Source organism: Centroberyx affinis, unplaced genomic scaffold (genome assembly GCF_046629955.1).
Source record: "Centroberyx affinis isolate AG114_WGS23_722 - 3 ecotype Tasmania unplaced genomic scaffold, CSIRO-AGI_Caff_v1 ptg001279l_1, whole genome shotgun sequence".
NCBI classification, from domain to species: domain Eukaryota; kingdom Metazoa; phylum Chordata; class Actinopteri; order Beryciformes; family Berycidae; genus Centroberyx; species Centroberyx affinis.
In genome coordinates, this window is record NW_027279788.1 from 110648 (window position 1) to 138083 (window position 27436).

Genomic DNA, 27436 nt, shown 5'->3' on the forward strand with positions numbered 1-27436 from the left:
GTTTAATATTCGCAGGCCAAGCAAAAAAAAGTTAACTGGGAAAATACAAAGTTTCTGCAAGACATTGAGGATATGTTAGTTGACTGAATGGTATTTCCCTTTAATACTGTATGTGTTCTCATGTCAACCTTTTGGCTAATCTCAGTATTTTCTGAGTAGCTTGAGTTTCAGCCAGGCCATTTAATACCAGAGGAAGCTCCAACCAGAATACTCCCTGTGGTTTTTCCATATCCTTATGACTTTAGGTTGACCTCAGTTCAGTTTCAGCAGTTCCTGAATGGCTTCACTATTTTCTGTCATGGTCCTGCTGCAACCTTGCCAATGCCATAATCAGAAAGACCATGCCCTGTGGTGCGTTTTCCTCCTTATGACTCTCCTCCTCAGCTGGTTTCACCAAATGGCTCTGCAGCTGCCCCAAGTTTGTCTCTGACCTTGACTTTCTGTGTGTATCCTCCACGGCCGTCCGATTGGCAGCTCTCCAGCTGATGGTGATATCTAATTGGCAGGTGCCTTAGGAGCTCCAGCTGTGATTGAAAGTTTGTCATGTTTTCTCAACAGGAGTCGTTCCTCATCCTCTGACAGCCTGCAGACCTTTAAAGCAGTGCTCACACTGTGATCTTGACAGTCCCCCTAATTTTCTAGCTGTGCGTCTGTCACACTAGCAATAATGTCCATCACTTGCCTATGTAGTTAGGAGAGAGATAAAAAAACAACAACTTTCTAAGCAACTAAACATGACACAGAAATATGAATAGGGACTGCAGAGATAACCATAGCTTGTAAGGACTCATGAGGACTTTAAAGTTGGGAGGTAGATAGGTTCAAGATTCAGTGCTACATCTTTTGCCTCTGCCATCCAAGCATGAAATTGAATTTGTCAATGGATAACTGCTGCCACCTAAAGGTCAGAAAGCTACTCTACGTACATGTACATCTGGCTATTTGCAGCTTGTATAGACTTGACTGTTGACTTGCTACAGTTTAGATCAATTCCTTACAGACAGCAAACAAACAATGAAAAAGTGCACAGTCATGACAAATGCACACATTTTATTCAAGGCCATTTAGAGAAGTAACTTGGAAGTAGCAGGTGGTTGCATGGTAGTCAAGACTACCATTCAGGCATGAAATTTAATTTATTGATGGATACATTCTGACACCAAGAGGTCATGTGGCCATTTGCTAGCTGTATAGACTTGACTGTTGACTCCACAACAGTATGCTTATACTGTATATCAGCATACTAATTCCTGTACACACATATAGGGCTTTTTTTTATTGTGATTATTTGACAGAATTTAAACTGTGATTCATAACATCACAAGTTTTTTTTGTTATTTAATTCCTTTAAAATTGTTTAAAGAAAAGTTACTTTGTTAAAAAAACAAAAAAAACAAAAAAAAACAGATGTCAGTGTGCAGGATTTACTGAGTATGATGAAAGGTTTTCACCAATATTGTACTTGATTCATGGACCCAAGATTACCTGGAGCTCTAAAACATCTTGTTCAGAAATCCATTTTGGACGCAACTCTCTTTTGAGCAATTAATTGCAGCCTCTGCGATTTGGAAATTGCAAAAGTTCATATTGCAATTTCAATTTTTTTTTTACATTAATAGTTAAGCTCTACTACCCAATACAAAACTTTACCCACGCTGTTATGTATATATGACATTTATGTAAAACTACCCTCGCAAACAGTCCTCCATGGCTTGCAGCTCATGTAGTTCGGGGCAGCGAGGGCCACAGTGGAGGCGGAGGAGTCGTCTGACCTTGGGGATGACAGAGAGGGCCAGTCCTGTGGCACCGCTGGGAGAAGCAAGGGAGAAGACGGGGAGAAAGATACAGAACTGTTAAATCAGTTTTGGACTCATGTGGGGCAACTCATCTTATCAAACTTTACGTCCTAAATCCAGGCATTTATTTGCACAGTTGCACTATGACTGCATTAAACTTTTACTGTATATTTAATAAGAAGCGTTGAAGAAAGCATGCCCTGAAACGTTTCCTCAGGCCACTGTAGCCTGACTCTCCATCTGCTTAACTGACTCACCCGTTGAAGTGTAGCTGAGCCAGTTTGAAGAGTTGTCGACCCAATTCAATACTGTCTTCTCCATATTGGGAGCCAATGGCTACAGCACTACGCTCCAACTGGGAGGCTGCACTGTTCCAGTCACCTGTAGCAAGAACAGAGGGGAAACAAGGCAGTAAGAGGACTGTAAAATCCTATGTGCCCATATAGGTTTAACCACTCAGTTGGCCATTGAGTAGTTAACTTATGGGATGGAGTTTTTTCTGAGGGAAAGGTCAGGGATTCATTTGTAACCCAGAGGTATTGGAGCATTCTGTTATTGTTTTTTTTGGCTCTATCTTAAATGGTCAATTTTAACAGATGCAAAAATACCTTGGTGGATGGACAGAATAACACACAAACAATAAAGGTGTACTCAACACACACCACACATGCTTATACACACACACATTATTATTAGGGCTGCAACTAACGATTATTTTCATTGTCGATTGTCTTGTTTTGTCCACAACCCAAATATATTCAGTTTACTGTCATAGAGGAGTAAAGAAACCAGAAAATATTCACATTTAGGAAGCTGGAATCTGAGAATTTTGACTTATTTTTCTTAAAAATTACTCAAACCGATTAATCGATTATCAAAATAGTTGGCGATTAATTTAGTAGTTGACAACTAATCGATTAATCAATTAATCGTTGCAGCCCTCATTATTATTCTCACCCATTGTTGCGTACGCTCTGGCCATGGCATCTGCCAGCTCCCCCTGTAGTGGATGGGTCTCTGTGAGGATCAGTCCAGATTGAGACACCGTCCTTTGCAGCATCCTCAGAGCTTCATCTGAGGAGAAAGAAAGCATGAGACTAACATGAAGATGTTCCAAAGAACTTCCAAAGAGATGAAAATGATACATTACTGTTTCTGCATACTGCGCCATTTGGACAGTAGAATGTCATGATCTGATACAAAGATATTATCTCTCACAGCCACCTGGCCTGTCTCTCTCCATGAGGTCCACAGCCTTCTCAAGGTGGCTCCTGACCTCCTGTAGTCTGTGGCTCACTTCAGAGTGAGACATACGCTGACCGCAAGATGACTGCGAACATATAAATCCCGTCCCTTTGTCCTTATTGCATTTCTGAAACTGAGAAAAGACATATCAAATGAGCTGGATGGAACTGTCAACAATATTAAGGTAAACCTTGAATGAAGGATTCATCAACAGCGGCACAATTAATCATGTTTAATCGTATTGCATCATTTTAGTGTTCCCAATTAATAACTGTACAATATTAGCATTTCATAAATATTGAATATATTGTTTTATTTAGAATGTCTACTGTAGCTGAAAATAGTCAAGATAGTGATATAAAAATCAATTATTCAATACTAATAATGATTTATAATGACGATCACAATACCTAGAAAAATATTCAAGATGATAATATTTGCCATAATTGTGCAGGAAAAAAGAAAAAAACAGTAATGAACACCCACTCTGAAAGGCCCTTTGCACTTGCCACACTGGAGTCCAGACTCATTTGGACCGCCTCCTCCTCCTGCCTCCTCCTCCTGCTGCAGGTTGCAAGCCTCACACTTACAGAGGAAATAGTATTGTCCCTCAAGGAGACGCTGGCGTTCATGGGTCATCATCCTACTGCTGTGAGGACCTGAAGGAGGTAAATCATAAAGGTACACATCACAAGACAACAGGTTATAAAACAGCACTGCAGATGGATGCAATGACACATACATTATTTCAGTACAGACTGCTATGAAGGCTGGACTGGAACAGTTCTTCGGCTCTGAATGTACTGTATACTTGAAGGATTTTTATGTTTAGTCTACTACCATACAGTGTGTCTTGTCTGCCCTGTTTTGTCCTGCACCTAATGTGTCAAATTCTGTGTGTAATTGCCTTGAAATGTGTCAGCACACTAACCAGGTCAACTTCCTTCTGCAACAATTGTGCTTGCCAGTTAAAAATGATTCTGACAAGGACAGAATCCCCAGCATCATCCTTTTCTTACCATAGCAATGCAGGATCTCTTGTCCAGGAGTGATAACTTTGGCCGCTCTGACTGTAACCGTGACACCACAGCCATCATCGCTGAACTCAGCTACATCCGCACCAAAGTCTGCAGACAGATCTGGACCAGCACTGGCTCCAGTATTGAACACCAGGCTGGTGTTGGGGGAGCAGGAGTGATTCAGAAGACTAAGTGTTGGGAATATTGCTGTGGCAATGCGGATTTCCCGGTTGGATTGCACCGCTGAGTCTGTCGCTCCTGTGGGATGCAGGAAGGGTCAGAAAGTCATTATGGGGCCTGTAACACAAGAATTAAACAGGCAAGCACTGATTCTTTTACAGTGGATTGTATAATCAATATGAATACAATTATAGAAGGATTTAAAAAGGAATACTAGTACTAAAAATTAGACATTATTCCCATGGCCTAGGATGTTTCAGTCTACATGTATGACATGTATGACACACAAAATATTTGTCTGAGCTTTTGTAAAGGAGCTTCTGGTCTGGTGGTGCTATCAGACCTCAACCACAAAATATACTCTTATGCCTTATGAGTTCTGTCAGTAAGTATGAGATATAGCTGTGATTGTTCACCGTTACAAACTGATTTAAGGCAAGGTGATAACATTTGTGAAAGCCGAAATTCAGTTCAATACTCCCATTTAAGGTGAATTAGCGAGTCACCTGTATCTTGGAGCGTAGTGACCGCCTGGGCGTTGCACCTCAGCTGCAGCATGTGCCTCAGAACTGCACTTCCCAGCAGCCATAGCTCCGGACTCCAATCTGTAGTTTCTCCCTCATCGTCTGGGCCCTGCGATTGGCCGTTTGCCCCTGAGGATCCGCTGAGGTCCCAAGACGCAGGTGGAGGCCCTGCCCTGCTAAGCCTCAGGTACAGTGTTGCTACGGTAACTGCGCACAGGAAACGCAGGCTGGGGCTGTGGCGACTCGAGTGGTGCAGTAAGTGGTGGATGCTGAGGTATGAGTCACCATAGTATAAAGCAGAAGGTTCGGCTTCATTTGTGTGAAATGAGAACGAGTTCCTGGACTCAGAGTCATTATCTAAACAGCTTGGCCTCGACTCCGTGATTGGTTTAGAACGACTCTCCTCGTCTCTAATGGGCTCCCTGGCCATTTGGACATTTTTTAATCCTGCCTTTAGTGTCACCCTCAGGGCGAGCTGTGACATCACACCCATCACCATCAGATCTGCTCCAAGCGGACACTCCCAGCGGTGATGTTCTTCCCAGGCTTCTTGCCGACACCCACTTGAACAGTAACGGCTGTAGCTACACCCTTCACATGGCACAGGACACACCGTTTCACTCAAACACCTATGACAGCGCCTGTCCTCTGTTCCAAACAAGTCTCCTTTCCCTGCGTCCTGCCTCCTCTCCTTCCCTGTCACTTCCTCCCTCCCTGGTATGAGGACACAGCTGTACGGCCCGTCTTTCAGGATCACCTCCCCGGCTGCTATTCTCTCTGTAACCATCAGGTGTCGACCTTTCTCTGGGCTGAAGCAGACGGCGACTTGAGGAGAAACGCAGCATACGGGATCAGTGCCATTGGGAGGTTTTACATTTGGTCTTTCTACTCTATCTGGTCCTTTATGGTTCTTCGAGGCAGGTTGGTGATGATCCGGTTTTCCCTTTTGACCCACAGAGAGGTGTTTGAGGCACTGTGCACGGCGGTCCTGTAGTTTGTGTAGCAGATGAGAGGGGTAGCCATACTTCACAGCCCTGTCCACGTCATCAAGGGATTCCTGAGGAGAAGAGAAATACTAGAGTGTGTATCACTAAGAAAATTTAGACATAAAGAAGCTGGAAGTTTTAGCAACTTATCAAAGTCAACATTTTGGGTATCAACTGTTGAGGCAAGCCCAGGATTGAGTACGGATCCTCAAGGTCCAGGCAGAAACCTTCTGACCCGTCGTCAGCTGAGAAGGCTGAGAAAGGAATTTGGCCATTTGTGGTCATGAGTAGGTAGGTATGAGTCACCAGGTGCAGGTGGGCTGAAAAATTAGAAAGGGGGGAAAGTCCACTCTCAAATAGACAGCCTAGTTTGGTCTGTTTTGTACAATTTTAAACACCTCTCAATGCTTGGCTAAAGAGTTTTGTTCAGTTTTGTTATTAACATGCTTTGTAAGCTGTTTAATGTTTTGATAAATGCCAGGTTTCCCGTATGAAGCAAGCCTCTCAGCAGTTCTTAGGAACTGATAAGTGTATGTTGGGTTTAAAAATGAGTAACCACAAGATTTTTTACAAGATGTTTACTTTCTTAGCCACAGCTGACGTCAGTATGGGTCGAGCCAAGGTAGGGAAAGTGGTGTAAAAGCTGTTGTTCTGGGGTTGGGGGATTCCTGTTCTCCAATGGACAGACCATGCCCATGCAGGTAAGTGACACTAAGGCTGAATGATTCCTGGGACACCAGGTGAATATAATCAGCTACCAGGTAAAACAGAAAACCAGCAGGGTTCTGGCTCCTGAGGACCAGGATTGAGAACCACTGCTCTGGAATGTGTCACTTTACTTTATTAGAGAGTCAAAGGACTTAATTAGTGAGAAAAGGTTTTCGTTAATAAGCCAACGTCAAGGCTGGTAGGCTTGAGATAAAATATAAGAGCCCGGCAGAAGTCTCCAGCTCCAGAAGTCCCTGGACATCTCTAATTATAGGGAACTAGGTGTCCTCTGGACGACGGCCCTCTCTGACCGCATGTCTCACAAGGGTCACGGCTCCCTCTGGTCTTTAGTATCACATAGGCAAGGGACTGACAGATTTGGGTTATAGCTAAATGGGGTGAAAAGAGTGTCTGTCCTCCACTCACATAAGGGTTGTTTGCACTCCCAGGCTCACGAGAGTGGGGTAGGCCAATTAATGATAATAGTACATGTGAAGTGCTGTGTTACGTGAACAAGTTAGAAACAATATATATATATATATATATATATATATATATATATATATATATATATATATATATATATATATACATATATATCTATATATATACATACATATCAAAAGGTTTGCCGTACAAGCCGAGACATTATTAAATTGTATGCCCTATTTCATTAAATCATATGCATATGATGACATGCAACTCATTTGCATTTTATGTGCACACTATATACACTATATGAAGCATGTGAAGGTTTTGTATGCACACAAATTAATACAGATTTTTTTTTTTCGTCCAGGATTGCTAGAATCAAGTGCTGCACAATACTCCATAAAACAATAATTTGATTACGAGACACAGAGAAGCAGTACATGCTGGTTTCAACGACTTTTAATGATGCTTCAAGTACTAACTCATTGTTTGGATGTGAAAGCACGTCCGCCGGTGTCTCACCTGGTAGCGCTGCAGATGGCAGAGGGCTGCGGAGCGGTTGGCGTAGCACAGAGGCAGCTGCTCCGAACTTTGGGGAGCAAAACACACGCCCTGTCGTACAGAAGAGTGATGGCAGAGACAGGGGGGAAGCTGTTCATGCATATGAAGTAGCACTGGGAGGTATGCCGTATTATAAGGTATACTGGCATTGAATCACACGTATGTATTTTTACACTACTGCTCTTGTCAACTATATGCATAACACTTCTATATACACAGTAGCTTCTGAACCTGCTTGTGGCTATACTAATTTCACAGTTTTGTTATATCAGATTATGGCTACAACTTAATACAGTTTTCAGTTCTATGATGAATACTGTTACAGACTATTATTACGTTACTGCATTTTAATATCCTGTTTAGCCCATCAACAATTAAAAAAATAAAAAAATCAAACTGGAAAGATGCAAAGTGGACATAATCAAAGAAAGAGCTTAGCAGTTTTAAATGGAGTGATGGAGTCACTGGCTTTATGTTCATTAAATGCTGGACTGGAGTGGATTGGAGTTGCTGAGAGCCTTAACTGGGAAGTAAGGAGGGACAAACATGTATTTTTTTTGTTTTTAAAAGACAGTGTTCACTTCACCTGTGAGTAGTGCAGGGCGGCTGCAGTGTAATCTCTGCTCTTGAAGCTTGAGTTTCCCCTCTCCCTGCATCTGGCTGCCCGCTCTGTGTCCTTCTGTACAGGACGTCCCTTGGAGATTTCCTGCAGAAAGTCCAGATCCTCTTGGCTGGAAAACACAAACAGACACCGCTGAAGAAAACACACACACACATGCAGTAAAAATTCAATGACAATGCTTTTAGATGGACAGCTAAATCTATGCCTGCACATTCAAAGCAATTCACTGGTAGCTTCATCAGCTAAGTTTTACTGTATTTTGAACTAACTAATTCAAGATATTCAACTTAGGCTCCATTGCTTCCTGAATCTATTTACTTTGGCCAAGTGCATGCAGCATTTGTACCAACCAGACATGAGCAAAAATATGTGATAAGCAGTCCAATTAGTTTCAAATGGCTGATCATAACAGTAAGTTTCTAATAGTTCCCAACGGCCTCTTGACATTCATAATTATATGGAAGCAATGGGGGTCTTACAGATACAGGCTGACTGAAAGTGTCAGCGATTAGATAGTTACTTTACATATGTTCACGCTCACTCACGTTGTCTGAGTTAGGGCACACTTGAAAACATCATCTATTCCAAGCTGGGACGTAAAATAGTCCTTCAGCTCGGGGTCGAGTCCGGTCCATTTCTGTGCAACGTGATCCTGCCACCGGCTGCATGGAAGATCCATCATGAAACACAAGGAAACACCACGAGCACTGCGGAGCAGCTCAGCGTTTGTTTTGACACGCTGTATCTCAAGGAAAGGCCAGTTTATATCAGCCTGTCTACCATGCCTGTGTTGGCTGCCCGCCAACTGAAATAAGAATAAGACTTCCGGTACGATGTTTTCAGAATAAAAGCCTAATTTCTACAAATCCACAACACTAAAATCTTGACTAAAAAACTTCTTTTTGCACAATTTTTGGACAGCATAGGCTACACAGACTGCTACTATACAGGCCTGCACTTTCACAGCGCACTAACATTTAGGCCCAGGTGGTTTAAGAAAAATCATGACACACCCTCAAAGTCAGCGAAACTGTAACACTGATTTTCGGACTAAATTTGACACTGGAGAGTTCACCTTTCATTGCTGCCACGCAAGATATGTGTCAAAACTCTCCTGCAGACCTGTACTTTCACAACACACTACCATGGGTCAAAGTTTTTTTGAGTAATGCGAAGTAGAGAATATAAATGAATATAAAACAAAACAAAATAAACAAACAAACACAAAAAAAAAATCTACTTAAGGAGGAATCTGCTCTTCGGCTCTTCATGTTCATGAGCATCATAATGGAAGCCGGCCAATTTACATGGAATGATTGAGGGAAAAAAGGTAAGGCAAGATCGTCCATGGCCCATTCAGGGTTAAGGTTTTGAAAACACTGATTCAGTATATATAATGTTCGTGAAGAAAAGAGGGATTGTCTGTACAGAAACCATCACAAACATGTCCCTAAATTGTTGTTGATTCATGCTTTCCTTTCTAAATGAACTTTAATTAGTGATGTATTTTATTAAAAGAACCTAGTTCAAATTCTCTGTCCTTTCCACCCTTTTACATTGCACAGGAAAAAATATATGTTATAATATTCTGATTTTTAAGTAACTCAGCAAGTTTACTCTGAACACACTCAACAAACTGATCCGCATGGCCAGTGACGTTGTGGGGGTGGAGCTGGACTCTCTGGTGGCAGTGTCACAGAGGAGGATTCTGTCCAAGTTACATGGCATCTTGGACAATGTCTCCCACCCGCTCCATGACTTGCTGGTCAAGCACAGGAGCACATTCAGTGCAAGACTCATTCCACCGAGATGCACCACAGAGCGCCACAGGAACTCATTCCTGCCTGTGGCCATCAAACTTTTCAACTCCTCCCTCAGAGTGTCAGACACTCTGAGTCAGTAGACTAGCTCTTGAACTTATTTCACCCTGTCAGCAGTTATAACCCATAACTTATAACTTATAACTTATATCTAACTGTGCAATACCAATTTTTTTGTGCAATAATTCAACTGTGCAATACTTATTAATTATTTAATTATTTACACTGGTGTATGTATATATTGGGAGTATGATGCATATTGTACAGAATTCTTATTTCTCTTATTTCTATATTATTATTATTATTATTTTTATTCTCATTGTTATATATTGTAGTATAATGCACATATTTACATATTTCATACTTTCGTATTTCTATTTTTCTTATAATTTCTTATAATTTCTCTACGCTTATATATATTCACTTCTACAATGTGAGCAGCTGCAATGTAACCCAATTTCCCCTCGGGGATCAATAAAATATTTCTGATTCTGATGTTAAACAAGCTACTTTTTACTTTTTCTACTATAGTTTTTACACCAGTAAATTTGCTTCTAGTAATTGGCTATCGATTCTAGTAGATTTAATATCAATTCTAGCATATTTTGGTTCTCTTTCCACCCTTGTCTTCCATATTCTGTACACCCAATATATTCTTTCCAAAAGTGACCAAATACGCATACCTTTATTTTGAAGGCAAAATCGCCCTACTTCCGGTATGGTTCTGGTTAGCTTGACTCTTGCTGACAATCCGGAAGTATCGTTAAGATTTGTCGCGAGAAGTGCAGCTCAGCTGTCCAGTGTCCACATTACCACGCACAAGAAAAATAAACACTACGGGTATCGCCTGGCTGTTTGAAGAACTTTATCCAAGGGAACATGAGTGTGAAACTCACCGAGGGGGCAGCTGAAGTAGGCACCAACAATAAAAGAACAGAATTAATGGTTTTGTCTTGTTTTTAACTTGCTATACTTCTTGAGTCTGCTATGCAGCAACGTAGTAGCAGCAGCTGCTAGCACTGTGCACTAATGAGGTTTCCAGATTCATCAGCTGTATCTAAAATAGCATTAAGCAGATCAAATTGTGTGTCATGCTGCTATTTTAAAACATGCTATTCAACATGCTAAAACATGCTCGTAGGACTGTGATGATGAAACGGTTGCTTATTGAAATATTATTGCAAATTTAGTTAGAATGTTGCATTGTGAGGCCAAAAATCTTGCTATTATTAAATCTAAAGATTTGACTCCATATGATTGATGGAAACAGCAGTTAAATAACTGCGGCCATGCTGTCCTGTTATGATCTATAGTCTGGTCTAATATATTCCCATTCTTTCTATCCGCTATGTTTACCTGCTAAGGGTGGTATAATATAATCCCACTGCAACTTCATTTTAGACTATGACTTTACATTGGCAACATGATGACGTAATGTGAAGGGTCAGGCAGTAGATAATAACAAGTCAATGTATGTTGTTGTCTAGGCCCTGTTCAAAGGCTCAGAGGTGACCAATCCTGTGCTTCAGGTGCTGGTGAGTGCTTTTAACAAATGTATCATTTTTCATACAAGTGTCTGGCACTCACTCATAGTGTTGCCATACAAAATGCCATAGACAATTTTTAGAATAACATAATAATACAGGCCTAGATGTTGAATAATTCAGCAGCTGGGAATCAATAAATTACCACATTATTATTACATTATTAGTATTGATGATGATAATTCTTCTTCAAAGACCCTTCCCCTGTCCAGCAGCTAGTTTCATGATCTTAGGACTCGACGCTTGTGTTGTTTTAACCCACACACTCCTTCCTGCTGTTTGTCAGAACATCCGTCAGATCAGCAGCAGCTCCGGTCCACCCAGGTTCCGGCTCATCATGAGCGACGGCCGGCACTCCCTGTCCTGTGAGTATCACCCCGTCCTGTGAGTATCTCCCTGTCCTGTGAGTATCTCCCTGTTCTGTCAGTATCTCCCTGTCCTGTGAGTATCTCCCTGTTCTGTCAGTATCTCCCTGTCCTGTGAGTATCTCCCTGTTCTGTGAGTATCTCCCTGGCCTGTGAGTATCTCCCTGTCCTGTGAGTATCTCCCTGTTCTGTGAGTATCTCCCTGGCCTGTGAGTATCTCCCTGTTCTGTGAGTATCTCCCTGGCCTGTGAGTATCTCCCTCTGGACAGAAAACATTCACACTGTGGGCTCGGCTTGTGCAGATACACACGGGCCATCAGTAGGTTGACAGGGGAGACAGACAAATATGTAAAAGCTGACAATAATATCATGAAAAGCTAATAAAAATACAAATCAATGTTGAGAAAGACTTGTGTGCCCGGCTAGCGTGATTTGTTTTGGGGTTTTTTTGGTCATTTTTTAAAAATGATATACACTACCAGTCAAAAGTTTGGACACACCTGATTGAATGTACTATGTTTTTCATTATCTTAAAGCCATTTTGATCTAAAGGCTTATGCTTAAATGCTTGAAATTTGTTTCTTAGACAAATATAAATAGTGAAGTTGATGCACATGTATGAATTTCTTTCCAAAGCCTTTGCCTTTCCATCGAGGCAAAGGGCGGCTACTTTAAAGAATCTAAAATATAAGATAATCTTGATTTGGTTAACACTTTTTTGGGCGCTGCACAATTCCATTTGTGTTATTTCATAGTTGTGATGTCTTTACTATTATTCTAAAATGTGAAAAATAGTAAAAACTAAAGAAAATGTGTGTGTCCAAATGTTTGACTGGTTGTGTATTATTATATAATAAGCGAGATGTATGTGTATGTAATGTATCTGTTTGTGTGTAGCTTTCCTGCTGGCCACCCAGTTAAACAGACTGGCAGAGCAGGGTCTCCTGGTTCCTCATTGTGTGTGTGTGCTGAAGAAGACCGTCACCAACACACTGTCAGATGGCAGGTATGCATCGTTTCTTTCTTTCTTTCTTTCTTTCTTTCTTTCTTTCTTTCTTTCTTTCTTTCTTTCTTCCTGCCTTCCTTCCTTCCTTCCTTCCGTCCTTGCCTTTCCTCCATTTGATGCATGCAATCCTCTCTGGCCTCATCCTATTTTCTTCTACCTGTGTTCCAGGCGTGTGGTGATTGTGATGGACATGGAGGTAATGAAGTCTGCCGAGGAAACCGGAGGGGTGATTGGAACTCCCACCCCATATAAAGCAGATGGTAAGATTCTGTTAAAAATAGGCATGCGCAAAACTAGAAACAATAATGCAGAGCCTCTGCAGGTCCCTCATGCTGTTTGTTCAACTTGCAGATAAGATGTCGTCTCCCCGGAAGTCTGCTCCAAGCACCTCCATCCCGTCCTCCCCTCCACCCGCCACAGTACCTGGACCTTCACCTTCACCCAAGTTCAACAGAGGTGAGTGTCATGTGATGAGATTTGTGGATATGTGATGTTATGGCAGGGATGGGACGATACACGTGTCTCACAAAACGATTAGATTTGCTATGTGGGGTACACGATTCGATACGACCACAAATAAATCAAAGTTCAATGACAACAAAGTATGACTCTGCAGAATAATGTTTATTTCTGAGGCACAAATCTTTCTAGCGATGGCATTGGCTTGCTAGAATGTAAACAACAATTTAAAAATGTCATTATAAAGTGCAAATAATATAATTTCAATGGAGAGCTTGTGAAATTGTGATGAGCAAACCATCTCATTTGTGATTACTACAGCAGAGTAAAATGTAGCTAATATCGCGAGACTTTTTCCTGCCCCACGGTATGTATTGTCACATTTCTGTATTGCAATATATTGAATTACGATATGTCGTCCAATCCCTATGTTATGGTATATCTCTATACAACATAATAATGTAATGTTCTTGTCTACTCAGTCATTGCTGGACAGTATAACAATCTTGATAATTATTACTCTAAAATTTGCCTTGATGATGATAAACTTGCAAGTTTTATTCTTGATATTTTTGGTATCAGTTTTCCTTCCAAATTCAACACAACCAGCTAACCAAGCGGCAGAAATAGCTTTGCGTGTTGTTGACATGCGCAGCCGTTCTCAGCAGCAGCAATCAAGATGGGACATAACCAAACCTGAGTAGTATGAATAATGTAATGTAGTGTGCAGGTGATGCATTCTGAACATATTCTGCCTGAAGTTGATCCCACAATCTTTGGTTGTTTTGTTTAAAATTTATGGGATTCAACATGACAGATGCAACAGAGAGACCATGAGATACAGCCTCCTGCCTCCTCTCTCCCTGCTCTCTCTCCCAACTTGTGCAGAGCGTGTTGAACAGCAAAACCCCACAGTTTCTCAGAGGGAGTGAAACAGGCCAGACTGTTTTTTTTTTCTTGCCACCACGCTGCAGCAATTTAGCTCATATCTCTCAAAACGGTTCTTATTGAGTGCTGTAATGAAATCGTAGATACTTGCAAGAATATACAATCACAAAACTTGTGCTTTTCCCTATTGAAGTGAGCAGGGTGAGGATGAAGCAGATTAAATATGATACGGACACTGCCCCGCGCAGCTATCAGATTCAGTCAGATAAAAAATTCTTTGGACTATATTTTTCAAGCCAACAGCACTCATAGAATACCAATAAATACTCTGTGCATATTATCCCAAGCCACGGCGAGTAAGGCAGTGATGTCTAAATTAATGCTTTTCAAACACAACAATACAGAGCCCCTCAAGCCTTCTGTGCGTGAATATTAGATTTCATAAAGCCTAATGCTACTTATTTGCTAAGGAGATTGCAGTGATGAAATATCAGAGTAATATAAAAGAGTCTTCATTTCTTTATTTGGCTGTATTCAACTGTATTCTGCTGGCCCATACAGTATATAATGTCAGAGGTTTTTCTTTTCATTTCTTTAAAAAGGAAAGTTATTGGTTGAACTAAATGTTGAAAATGTCTGTCTAGTGTTGTGTTGTTTTGAATTCAACATAATTTTGGACCATTTTACATTTCAGCTTCTTGATTGGATAAGAAATTATTGTCGTTTACATTTTAAACCATGACAAACCCTTCTGTGATGATTGTTTTCATCAATCAATATGAAAAAAAAAAAGATCACATGGAACATTTCTGGCCATATTGCCCAGCCCTATTGCACAGAGGTAATAATGGAATGCTAATTTTAGAATAATAGGGAATTATGGGAGGCAGTTAAATTATTAAAATAGTATTGGCCCAATTATTTTAGAGAGAATTTGTTGTTGATTAATCTTGCAAACCATCTTGCAAATCTCTCTACTGACAAAACTTCATCTCACCGACAGAGGGAGCCATATACCCTTTTAGAGGAAGGATACTATCCAATCATTTGCAGTCTTCTCACTGGCTCTCCTCCCTAATACCATTCAGCTGTTGCGATAGTTCTGGACCAACACAGTCTTTGTTTTTCAGTTTTCTCTCCCATTCACCATGCCACACATTAAGCAGACCAATGGGCCAAAGAATAAATTCAGTGTTTTACTCCTTTGATATTCATAGTTGTTGCTATTTGGAGTGTCTCTGTGGTCTGAGGATGGTCTGAGAACCAGGTGAAGCTAGAACATACAATTTAGTTAATGATCAGTCAAAATGTCGCCACAGCAAAGGCTAAATGAATGACAGTCAAAGGGGTAATTATTTAAACAGACTGCACAGTTTCTTCAGCTCGTCAGCCTTTCTTTTTCTTTTTTTTTTTTGCATATCACATTGTTCACTTCTGTCATATTTACTGCCCAGCTATCAGGGAAGGAAACTATCTTTTTTTGCCCACTGGCCACAGAATCTGGTGGAGTCCATAACTCAGCAGCCCCTTCCACTGTTTTACCACCCAGCCCGAGTTTTATAACAGAATAGGACCTCCAAATGATGGTTGGTTTCCTGCCAAAGTGGCTGGTACCATGTATCATGCCTAAAGTGGCATGTGTTTTATTGGATCTTCTTTTATTAGCTTAGCCTTTGTTTCAGTCAGTTGTTTTATACACTCAGCTGCTTCCGAGATAGACATTGATTTTGTTATGTGGCAGAAACATACCCAATAGTCCTCTGTGGAGGATGTAGGCATGTGGGTGGATAATGAGTGTTGGGTGTATATTGTGTGTGTGTGTGTGTGTGTGTGTGTGTGTGTGTGTGTGTTGTAAATGAAGGAGCATGTGTGGGCTCCTCCAGTTCATGGCTTCATGAATATTGTGTTGTGAGCTGAATCCCCTTGTAGCAATAGAGAGAGAGAGAGAGAGAGAGAGTCACTAATTTGACTCAGCAAAGATGAAGCTCTGCATTAAGTAGTTCATCAGACTCCTTCCTCGTTATATCCTTTGATCCATGCTACCTCGGAGATCCCTCCAGATTCCTCGAACCTGCTGCTCCATTTAATTGTTCTGCTGATGAAATGGTCCTGCTCTCGTCTCCATAACAGAAAACAAGCCTTCTGCATAACGCCTCAAAGTGTTTTCTCCCACTAAATGTGGCCAAATGTTTGAATACTTTAAAATCTATTTGTAAATGTCATTTTCAGTGAGTCGATAAATTTGTTTACGTTCTCTCGCAAAAGCTAAATGCTACAAATAAAGTATTTCAGTTGTGCAGCGGGTGGCGTACAGACTAGGGAAGCTGTCGTTTTACTAGAGGAACCGGCGTCAAGCCCGTTTGACGGCAAGCATCCGCCCTGCTGAAGTGTCCTTGAGCAACACACTGAATCCCTACCAGCTCCAGGACGCTGTTCTGTAACCGACACTGACCTCTGACCTCCCTGGAGGGGGTGGGGGGTGGAAAGAGATATTTTTCTCTCTGGGCTCAGTAGAGTGTCAGAAAAACAAGAGGACACATATTATTTCAGAGGTGCCACATATGCTGCCACACAATAGGATATAAGCTACATGCTAATCACAAGCCACATTGTAAGCTACAGTATATCAATGCAAAGGAAAACTGGAATTTGAGTCAAAATATTGTATTATCTTAGTAGGGCTGGGCGATATTGACAAAATCAAATATCACAATATTTTAGACCAAATACATCGATATCGATAATATGATGCTATTTTGGGGATGATTTGTGCTTTCGTAAGATATTTACACACAAGAAAATGTTGAAAATTAGTAATGATCATTAGTAATCAGTAATGTGTAATCTGTAATAAGTGTGGATATGATGTGCAGATAAAGCCAATCATTGTTTATTTTACTCATTTTCATTTTACTACAGGCTACTACGTTCAGAAAATGTTATCACTTTACTGTAACGCAGCCTTTAAGACCAGGAAGAAGTAACATTTAAGTTATTTCACAATATTATGATAACCAAAATCCCAGACGAAATTGATATACGATATTTTGCCCAGCCCTATATCTCAGCTTAACATTCTGAAATGACTCCCAAAGTAGAGTTTTTCTTCATTAGGTGTATAGTCAAAGGTTATGACACAGTAGTCACTCTGAGGGATCTATATTCACATTTAAATATTCATCGACAGCTATCAGTGAAATACACTGCCTTCAAAATGCTTCGCAGAAGATATTTAAATTCCAAAAAGACATCTGCATGTGCTGAAGTGCAGTTAGAAACTATTCATTATTCATCATTCTCTGCCGGTCAGCTGTCCTACTCTTTGTCCTCCCACTACTCTTCTGCTGCTGCTGCTTCTCTCCCCCCCCCCCCCCCCCCCCCTCTCTCCCTCTCTCTCGCTCTCTCTCTCTCTCTCTCTCATTTCATGAGGTCTTAAACTGGAGGACCTACCAACCTACAAGTGGTCCTACACGCAAACACACTCACTTATTCACTTTCTCCTTCTGTCTATCCCTTTGTCTCTCTCTCTCTCTCCTTTTCTCTTCTCTCTTCTTTCTTTCTCTTTCTCTCTTCTCCTGTCCCGACCATCAAGCACTCTTCACAGACAGGGACTGTTGAGTGTGTTATTGGCACACATAATAGGAGCCTGTACTGATCTTAATCACAGAAAATGAGCTTTCTTGATAAACCTTTATCCTACTCTACTCACTTTCTCTCTTTCTCATCTTCAACACCCCCCCCCCCCCCCCCCCCCTCCTTATTTTGTCGTCTCCCCCCTTCTGTCTCTCTCTCTACCCATCTCCTTCCCTCTAACGCTCCATCCGGATAGTGTGCGTATGAATATTGATGTTAATTACCCCTCGCCTGAAAATAGCTGTTCAATCTGTGATTTCCCCCAGGACTTGGCTCATAACACACACGCACACACACACACACACACACAGGAGGGTATCATGGAGGTGAGTGTTTGTTGTGCTCCACAATAGGAGCTTAAAACAGGGGAATGCTCTCTGAGGAATATCTTTTTATCCCTGACAATTCTTCCCCCAAATGCCGTTGCTGCGTATGGTGGCTCATCCATGCCAACACGGGGCGTTGCGTGAAATACATTTCATTTACACACTAGTGAAGAAGCTAGCCTGACTCACCGCTGCTGGGCCTGACGCTGTTCAGCTGTGGGAGGGCGAGTTCACACCTTGTGCTTCTGGAGGCCGGTCCGAACTGTTCACGTGTTTTGGCGTTGTCAGCCGTAAACAACATTAAAGCCGGGCTGCGCAGTGTTAGGAACAAAGGAAATATGTTCTTCACGTTTTAGTAGTCTTTGCTTTATGAAGTTATTTTTGGGCTAGGTTATGAGATGCGATATCATATCTTAGCATTTTTTTCCCAAAAGTACACAGTGCTGCTTAAACCATGACAGCAATAATAATACCAACAGAGTAATTAAAGGACAGCATATGACATGATTCAGAGGTTTTCAACTCAGGTGTTTTTTTTTTTTTTACTCTTTCAGCCAAAGACCCTCAAGTAACTAGACAGGTTGGGTAGCTTTGTATGATAAAAATGTGTGAATATGGTTAAATCTGTGAGATTTATAGATTTGTATCTTAGGCTGGAGGCTATGAGAGTTTCTTTTGAAAGTTTCTTATGACTGATCTACTACAATATTGTTTTTTTCTTGCATGGCTGAAAGGCATATGTATCCTAATTATGAAATGAATACTTGACAATTAATTAATACTTGAGAAAAATTGGTTTTACTCATTGGCACAAACTTTGTTTGTAAATGTGGGGACAGTTAAACTTTGTGGCAGATAGTCACGTGATCAGATAATAGTGAACTTAAACTATTCTGGGTACAACTGCTAGCATAGCAAATATTCTTTGTCAGGATGTTTGGTAGTTAAATTTGTACTGCTTAATGTTTATCCAGAGTGTGGGAAACTTTGCCATCTCGTTGATCTGTAGTTCTCCTCTAAGCATCCTCCTGACTCTGTTTCCCAGCAGCCCCTTCTTTTGGCCGAGGCCGTGGCAGAGGTTTTGTGAAGAAGACACCCATGATGGCACCCGGCACTTCTCAAACCTCTCCAGTAAAAATGGTCCCTATCACGAGCCTCAACCCCTACCAATCCAAGTAAGTCAAGGTGTGTGTGTGTGTGTGTGTGTGTCTGTGACCAAGTCTGCATGTGCGCATATTCATACACATGTACAGTATAGGAATGTGAGTGTGACTTGGATTCTGCAGTGGACAATTTCAAATGATACAGCTGTACAGGTAGAAATTAATTCAATCATATTTGCTGCCTAAATCGCAAGGAAATTTTGCATTTTCTGGGCATTTATGATTTAATTTAGATTTTTTTGCGACCTATTTCCTGCCGCTCATTCATCAGCCAAACTATTTCCTCTCACACTGTGAATCTACTTCCTCTTTTACTGCCATTCCTGAGTAGCACTTTGGGGCATGTTTGGAGAGGTGTGTGTATGTGTGTATATGTGTTTGTGTGCACATGTGTGTGTGTGTGTGTGTGTGTGTGTGTGTGTGTGTGTGTGTGCTTGCTTGCATGCATATGTGAGCATTCGTTTTTCTATATCAATGCGTGTGAGTGTGTGGATTTGTGCGTGTGCATGTTAGTCAGTCCATTTGCATGGAAATGAAATGAAATGGCCGCTGTCGCCTCAGAAATGGACGCTTTAACGGCAGGTACCGCTGGGTTTTTATGGTCTGCTGCTGAGGTTTTGATTCTGTTATTTGGCCCGGTGGGGATTTGGCCCAACCCGTTCTTTCCTCCTTCCCTCTCCCAATTTCTTTGCCTCCTCCAGGGTTCCATTTTACTGCTGTTTTTTTTTTCCCTCTCCCTTCTTATCGTTTCATTAGGCTTAAGTCTCTTTCTGTGACCTTAAACTTGGCCACAAAAGGAGAAGAGCACAGGATAGCACGATGTAGTTGTCCAGATTGGAGTAAAGGTATCCTGTCAACTCACTCTCCATGTTTGGGCTTCTGATAACGTAGCCAAGTTTGAAATTGCAAGCTGTAAAGATAACTGTGCCTCTAGGTGTTGTAATAAACTGATGACTGTTCTAACTTTGAAGTCAGGGAGTACCTACAGTAAGGAAAACAGATGACTTCAGCAGCTACGGTTCTTCTACATGTGTTTGCATGAACTAAAGTGTGTGTGTGTGTGTGTGACACAAAAGATTACATAGCTTTCTGTGGGGATGCGCTGTATGTGCACATGTGCTCTTTCATGTGCGTTTGCATGGCCTTTACATCCCATTCTGTTGGTGTTAAGTAATAGCATCTAGAGCAACTATAATTGGCTTTTAGCTGCCATAAACCTTGGTGTAGCAGTCTTATCCATACTGAGCAGGGAATGGGGTTCACTCCGGGCCAGCAGCTGCTCTCATGATAGGGGATTTAATTGCTGGCAAAGTTATGGTATGAATATCCTCCACTGCACAATTATCAACGCAGTCAAAAAGCTCACTGCTGCATAAACTGTGGTGCTTGGCTGGCTGTTGTTAAAAACAGAACAAGGAGCACATTTTAAATGCATCCAGGAGTTGGCAGTTGTACAACACCTAGCTCAGTCTTTGAAAAGAAAGTTGCTGGATGCCTTTTTTTTCTTTTTTGTAACTTTAAAGAAACCGAAAAGACACTCATCCAATTTCCCTGGGAATTGTTCTTTTGCACAGTTGTGTTGCACTTTGGTGAGTGACGTGAGCTGAGTTGGGATGCTCATTAACAAAAAGGGAGCTGTTTAAAGTGTGACTCTGCAGCATTCTTTGTTTATTCTTTTTGCTCACCTTTAGACGGTAACGTCTGAAATTTAATTGCTCATAACCTTTTCGGTGGTCAAAGAAAGCAATTTTTTAAATAGAAAATGCAGATTAAGTTGTTCTGTAGGCATTCACATGAAAGAAAGTTGTTGCTGGAAATAGAAAATGAAAACATGAGGAAAGGCACCAAGGCTCTTTCAAGTGGAAAAATTGCAAAGATTAGAATTAATAGTTCATATTGAATCATTTAAAAACTCCAACATGTTTGGGCATTTTGTCTTCAACAGGGAGTCAGTTCAGAAGTCACTATCCCTAAACATGTTAATGTGACAGTATAAACTTAAACAAAGGTGTTTTTTCCAATTAAAAATGCGTTGGCATTTTCTGCCTTTTTCTCCAAAGTTATTTTTGTTGACACATAGCTTTAAACACTGAGTCATTATTACATAACATTAAACTAAATGTGAGCTGCATAATAAACCACTAACCAAGGAAGTCTTCGCAGGACGTGAGTCATCCCACCCTTCTGTTTGTATCCCCAGGTGGACCATCAGAGCCCGTGTCACCAACAAGTCCAGCATCCGCACCTGGAGTAACTCTAAAGGAGAGGGCAAGCTCTTCTCCTTTGAGATTGTGGATGAGAGTGTGAGTAGAGGGCAGCTTTTACAAGCCCCGCATGGCTGTCTGTCATGTGTGCACTTGTCAACATGTGTCAGGCATGGCTGTATTATCTTTTTCTGGGGCACGCGATGTTGTTTAACAGAAATGTGCTTCTGGTTGACAGGGGGAGATCAAGATCACAGCCTTCAACAAGGAGGTGGACAAGTTTTTCCCTTTAGTGGAGCAAGGCAAGGTGAGTGACTTCCACTTATCACATCCATCCACACTTGAAGCGATAACGACTACGTGGAAACTTAAGATACTAAGATACTCCTGCATTTTAGTAAAGGGAAGAAATGTAGAATAAACGGCACTGTTTTTTTTGCCAAACCAGTCAGCCTAGAGGGGTGCTGGGGGCAGCAGGGAGGGCTAGTTGTTAGGAAGATCGTTCATCCAAAGGGCCTGTGGTTCAAACCCCCGTGTCAGCAAGCATCTGCCTTGCTGTCCTTCAGTAAGACTCTGAATCCCTACCAGCTCTGTAGCTGACCCTGCGCCATGGAGGGGCCAAGCAAAAGAGAATTTGCCTAGAGGAATAAAAAAAAAAAGTATCACATTATCATTAATATTATTAACATGATTAACCTACACAAGCTGGGCTGTAACATTGCCATTAGGTAGCGATATAGGTGAATAGTGAATGTCACTCAATAAATGATTTAAAACTTGGTCACGCAGTGAGTTGAAACCTTCGCTAAGGAGTGACCTGTCATCAGGGGGTGGTGAACGTCCTCCAGAGCATCATGGTGGCTAGTAAGAACCCAAGTGCCACTTAGCACCAGTCTAGGGACCAGCTGAATGAGGGATCCTTGCTACTGTTTGTCTCAGTGTAGAAGTTAGACATATTAGTGTGTATACCCTTTGTGCAAAGATGGGGAGTACTCACTCCAAACACCCAGAACATGCCCCGTGCATGTTCCTATATACCTATGTAATTACAGACAGATAGAACACATGCTGAGGTTCTTGCTGGGCTCAGTCTAGCCCACAGAGCTTAATAACTCAATTAACCCCGGCCATCACTTTGCTAGCCCCACTGGCTCAGGTATCAGCCAGTAGCAGTGACTCCCAACACAGCCCCAGATCCAATTTGTGCCCTCTGCCCTCCAAAGATAAATAAAGGAATGAATCCGTCTTCCCTTCGTGGTCTGAGTATTGACAGAACAGTGAGTGGGCGTGACTGGCTCTAAGCGGCCAGAATGCTTATCACATTAGTTTCATGCTCCTATCTCTGTGTGGGGTAAGAAGAGAGGGAGAGAGGGAGAGAGAGAGACAGAGAGTGAGAGAGAGGGAGAACTAGTGAGACGGAGAGAGAGACAAAAATAGAGAGAGAGAGCGAGAGGATATTGAGAGATTTGGAGAGAGTAAATGAAGAAGTGTGCCTTGCAGATTGAGTTTAAATTGTGCTGTTTAGCAGACTCACTCTCAGCCGCCTCTATTTTCTGGTGAATTAGAGAAGTGATGGTGCTGATATGACACCACATCTTCGTAGGACCTGAAGCTTTTCCAGTCTTATTATGTGGTTTGGGTGAGAACAAAAGCTGGCCCCATTGTATTGTAAGAAAAATAATTTCCCTAGCAGGATCAATAAAGTCAATGAATCTGTTCAATCATAGCTGCCTCATATTCACAGGTACAGTTTGATTAGGTCTAATTTTATAACACATCTTGCTTGCCCATTCTCTATAGGTGTACTACATCAGCAAGGCCTCGCTGAAGATGGCCAACAAGCAGTACACAACGCTGAAGAACGAGTACGAGATGACGCTCCATGCTAATAGCTCCATCGTGCCCTGCGGTGACAGCCAGGGCGTTCCCACCATGCAGTGCGACTTCGTGCCCATCGCCGAGCTGGAGAACAGAGACAAGGATGCCATCATCGGTAAGGGGGAGGAGGAGGGTGGTCAAGACACAGAGGCAGCAGGATTCGAAGAGTGTGTTTACATTTCCATTTTCGCCATTTAGCTGATGACTCCAGAACGACTTAAGCACATTTTATACTTTAATGGAAATAGCGTCTCTGCATGTAAACTGACGCTATTTGACACGTATGTGGGGTTGAAAAGGGTTTCTGCAGAGGTGTTGCATACCTGCCCAAGAATCTCAACTTTGCGTTGAGTATACGTGGAGTCACGCACTATGATTGGTTGATCATAGACGATCATGACCGCTCCAAAACATCCCATTCCTCCAGCTGCATTGCTATAGTCTCGTCCATGTTTGTTTTTGCCGGTGATTGTTTAGTTTTGGTGCAATATGATTTTTTTTTTTAAAACACTGCCACCCTGTGTACGGCATTTCAACGATGCTACATGCACATCAACGCAGAAGTATAAAAACTTAAATGTAAGCGTCACACGTTCTTTACATGTGCGCTTTACATTACATTTATGTTGCCTTCGACTATAAAATGCGCTTTACAGTGCGTGAGTAGGTAGGGGTTCAATTTGAACTGGTGGGTTTTCACTTCCTGGATGGTCTCTCTAACCACTCAGTCAACCCTGCCACCCCAATCAATTAAAGGATATAGATATAGATAGTAAATGATTGAGGTACATAGATAGGCCTGTGTCAATCAATAGTACAGCCTGGAATAATACATTAGAACAGGGTCAAAGGGGAAGTTAATTCAGGCATACAGTATAGAGGAGAGATAAAAAGAGGATAATGCTCATTCCACTGTTTTTATGAAGGTTAGTTGCGGTGCCTGCCCTCTTTGCCTCACGTCAATGTCTTATCTCTGTGACAGGTAAATTGGGAACGTCCCGGTATAGATTGGGGTTGAAATTGGCTATTTAGGCGTGTTGGCAGTCAGCCTCTGCTCAATGTTATTAGGGAGATAATGCACATGTGTGGCAGTGGTGACCTGCTAATGTTTCTGAAGTTGGGGGAATGAGGTTGTAATTGTTAGTGTAATTGCACTTGGTGGGCATTGCCGCGACTGGCAGTAAATAGTACGATAAAAGAAGGCAGAGGAAATAACATTGCATGTTACTGGATTTGGCCATTTGTGGGCGATTCTTGTGTCTGTGCTGTAGATTTGGAAACTGTCGGTGGTTTTATTGATGCAGTCAACATTTTACGACCTGGATAACACGTAAACACTACCAGTCAAAAGTTTGGACACACCACATTTTTCTTTATTTTTAGTATTTCCCACATTTTTAGAATTATAGTAAAAACATCAAAACTATAAAATAACACAAATGGAATTATGCAATGACGAAAAAAGTGTTAAACAAATCAAAACTATCTTATATTTTAGATTCTTTAAAGTAGCCACCCTTAGCCTTGATGGAAAGGCAAAAGCTTTGGAAAGAAATTTATACATAGGCATCAACTTCACTGTTTATATTTGTCTAGGAAACAGATTTCAAGCATTTATGCATTAAGCCTTTAGATCAAAATGGCTTTAAGATAATGAAAAACATAGTACATTCAATCAGGTGTGTCCAAACTTTTGACTGGTAGTGTAGGTTTACATACCAAGTCATAATATTGCATAATAAGCACAACAAAGGCATATCTTTTTGTCCAGAGCAGTGCAGCCAGTTCAGAGACACACTAAAGGGTTTTACTGTCTGCAACAGTCGCAGAGGAGCAGCACTATATGTCATGTGTGTTGTCTGTTGTCTCTCTCCGTTTCCTCACTCTCCATCCCTCTCCTCTCCTCTCCTTTGTTAAATAGGGGATTATAACATGGTAATGAGAACTGTCAGCCTGTTCCTGTGGTGATAATGGAGTTCAGAGGTGGATGACATCGTCTCAATCATAATGGAATTAAGGAGGGCTGAGAGAGCAGAGACAGAGAGCAAGGGAGGAATAGAGAAGGAGGGGGTGAGAGGGAAAGTTTAGAAAAAGGTTAGTGGAGGTAGGAGACGGGGAGATGAAGTTTAGAGAATGACAGTTTCGCATAATTAATATGATTCTTTCAATCATTTTTTTTCCCACTCACACACGCACACAAAACATCTCTACCTCCATGTCTTTGTGATGTATTTCCCCTATCGTTATTGTCCCTTTCCATTGTTTTATTGTTGTTTTATCTGTATTTGTGTCCTTTGCTTTCTGTAGAACCTTGTGACAAACCTTGTTATAAGTGCTTTGTAAATTAATTGGACTTGACTTGTTTTGTTTTAGGTTGTAATGTTAGTTGTGGTAGGCCAGGCTCCTCACCTTCTCACAGCTCAGCATCGACTGCTCTTCAGTGCGGTAATCCTGAATGAATTGTTTAGGCCTTGAGCATGACAGGGAACATGAATGAGGAATGAGTGTGTTCGTTGTGATTTGGAATGCGGGCTTGGGTGTTAGCCAGCCTGGTATGACATTTATGTCAGTCTGGCTCTAATGACTTGGCAATAACCAAGGGGTGTCAGCTCTGCCATGTTGGATCTTTAACTGCTTATGATCTGATCACCGATTCACACCATGTAAAGCAGGCATTTTCACTGTTTATACCATGAAGACACAATTCAAAAGTCTGTCAAAAGTCTGTATTGTTAAAGGCTCCACTCTCCTCTCCTCTCCTCTCCTCTTCTCTCCTCTCCTCTCCTCTCCTCTCTAAAGGCTCTCCTCTCCTCTCCTCTCCTCTCCTCTCCTCCTCCTCTCTAAAGGCTCTCCTCTCCTCTCCTCTCCTCCCCTCCCCTCCCCTCCCCTCTCTCCTCTCCTCCTTTCCCTTACCACACTGTAACTATGTTTGTCTACCTGTACTTGCAGTAAGAGCTATCAATAGATATAGATGTAAGATGTATCTCTCTGTCTGTAGATGTGATTGGAGTGTGTAAGAGTGCAGAGGAGGTTTCCCGTATCACCACTAAGACCAGCAGAGAAGTCTCCAAGAGAGCCCTCAACTTAATGGACACCACTGGCAAAGTGGTGACAGTCACACTGTGGGGAGAGGAGGTAATAACTATAATCTCTCTCTCTCACTCTCACTCCCTCTCACTCTCTCTCTCTCTCTCTCTCTCTCTCTCTGCCTTTCTCTCTCTGTATCCAGCGATGGATTTGCAGTTAAACATGAAGATATGTTAAGCATGGTGTAATTAATCTGTCTGTTTGTGTAGGTGCCCGTGCGTGTGTGTGCATGGGTGCGTATGCATCTGTGTCGGTGTGTGTGTGTGCATATCCCTGTGTGTGCTCTTGCGTTTAGGGGATGTTTGATTGGGTTTTCTGGGCTGTAAAATTTGAATCGGTCAATTCAACCCTGTGACCTTCAGGAGTGTTTTGGACCAGAGTCCCAGATTTCAGACAGAAGGCTAAATAAAACTGGAATTTGCATGAAATGGCACTATTCTTCTCTAAGCTCATTCAATCTGCAAGGGCTAATCCCTCTTCTTTGCCAAAATCCAAAAATGGGTTTCGTATTAACTCGTAGGTTGTCCAATTATAAAAGCACACCATGCTCACATATCGCTTTCTGGTCACTCCAAGCTACAGACAGTGAACATAAAAAAAGACAATAATATGACTGCCATCTCTTGTTCTCTATTTCTTTCTCTCTTCATTACTCCCTTTAATAGTTTTTTCTTCTTTCTCTAGGCAGAGAGGTTTGATGGCTCTGAGCTTCCTGTAGTCGCCATCAAAGGAGCTCGCCTGTCTGATTTTGGGGGCAGATCTCTCTCTGTTTTGTTTAGCTCAACAGTCATGGTCAACCCAGACATACCTGAGGCCTTTCGACTGAGGGCCTGGTGAGTCACACTCGCAAGCACACACACACAAACCCAAACAATTGTCCACATATACACGCAACACACACAGTCATCCAAACACTATTCACAAGCAACAGACAAGACACAATATGCCTATACATGCACATAGCTCTACAAACAGAGACCTCCTTGTTGC

The 27436-nt window shown here is 41.7% G+C and overlaps 2 protein-coding genes across 4 annotated transcripts in view; one reads left to right on the forward strand and one right to left on the reverse strand.

Annotated features, from left to right (window-relative positions):
- Positions 1-1082: 1082 nt before the first annotated feature.
- Positions 1083-8821, reverse strand: smyd4 (SET and MYND domain containing 4). Its single transcript, XM_071525269.1, has 10 exons — positions 8619-8821; positions 8038-8182; positions 7413-7502; positions 4747-5821; positions 4061-4318; positions 3528-3700; positions 3021-3174; positions 2754-2870; positions 2054-2177; positions 1083-1809 (listed from the first exon to the last, which is right to left on the reverse strand). Exons 1-10 carry the CDS (start codon positions 8753-8755, stop codon positions 1686-1688), a joined length of 2397 nt encoding a protein of 798 aa, XP_071381370.1. The 5' UTR covers positions 8756-8821; the 3' UTR covers positions 1083-1685.
- A 1877-nt stretch (positions 8822-10698) lies between these two features.
- The window catches only part of LOC139648987 (replication protein A 70 kDa DNA-binding subunit-like), a 31352-nt gene continuing 14614 nt past the window's right edge, over positions 10699-27436 (forward strand). The window contains exons 1-12 of one of the 3 annotated variants that reach the window (XM_071525271.1): positions 10699-10805; positions 11381-11428; positions 11724-11802; positions 12700-12808; positions 12977-13068; positions 13160-13264; positions 19160-19289; positions 21478-21580; positions 21720-21788; positions 23282-23474; positions 26358-26494; positions 27131-27279. In XM_071525271.1, the coding sequence (XP_071381372.1) occupies positions 10773-10805; positions 11381-11428; positions 11724-11802; positions 12700-12808; positions 12977-13068; positions 13160-13264; positions 19160-19289; positions 21478-21580; positions 21720-21788; positions 23282-23474; positions 26358-26494; positions 27131-27279 (1247 nt within the window). In that variant the 5' untranslated portion in view covers positions 10699-10772. Of the gene's footprint in view, positions 10806-11380; positions 11429-11723; positions 11803-12699; positions 12809-12976; positions 13069-13159; positions 13265-17507; positions 17553-19159; positions 19290-21477; positions 21581-21719; positions 21789-23281; positions 23475-26357; positions 26495-27130; positions 27280-27436 lie in introns of all 3 variants that reach the window. The other 2 variants (XM_071525272.1, XM_071525273.1) reach the window with 2 other exon arrangements.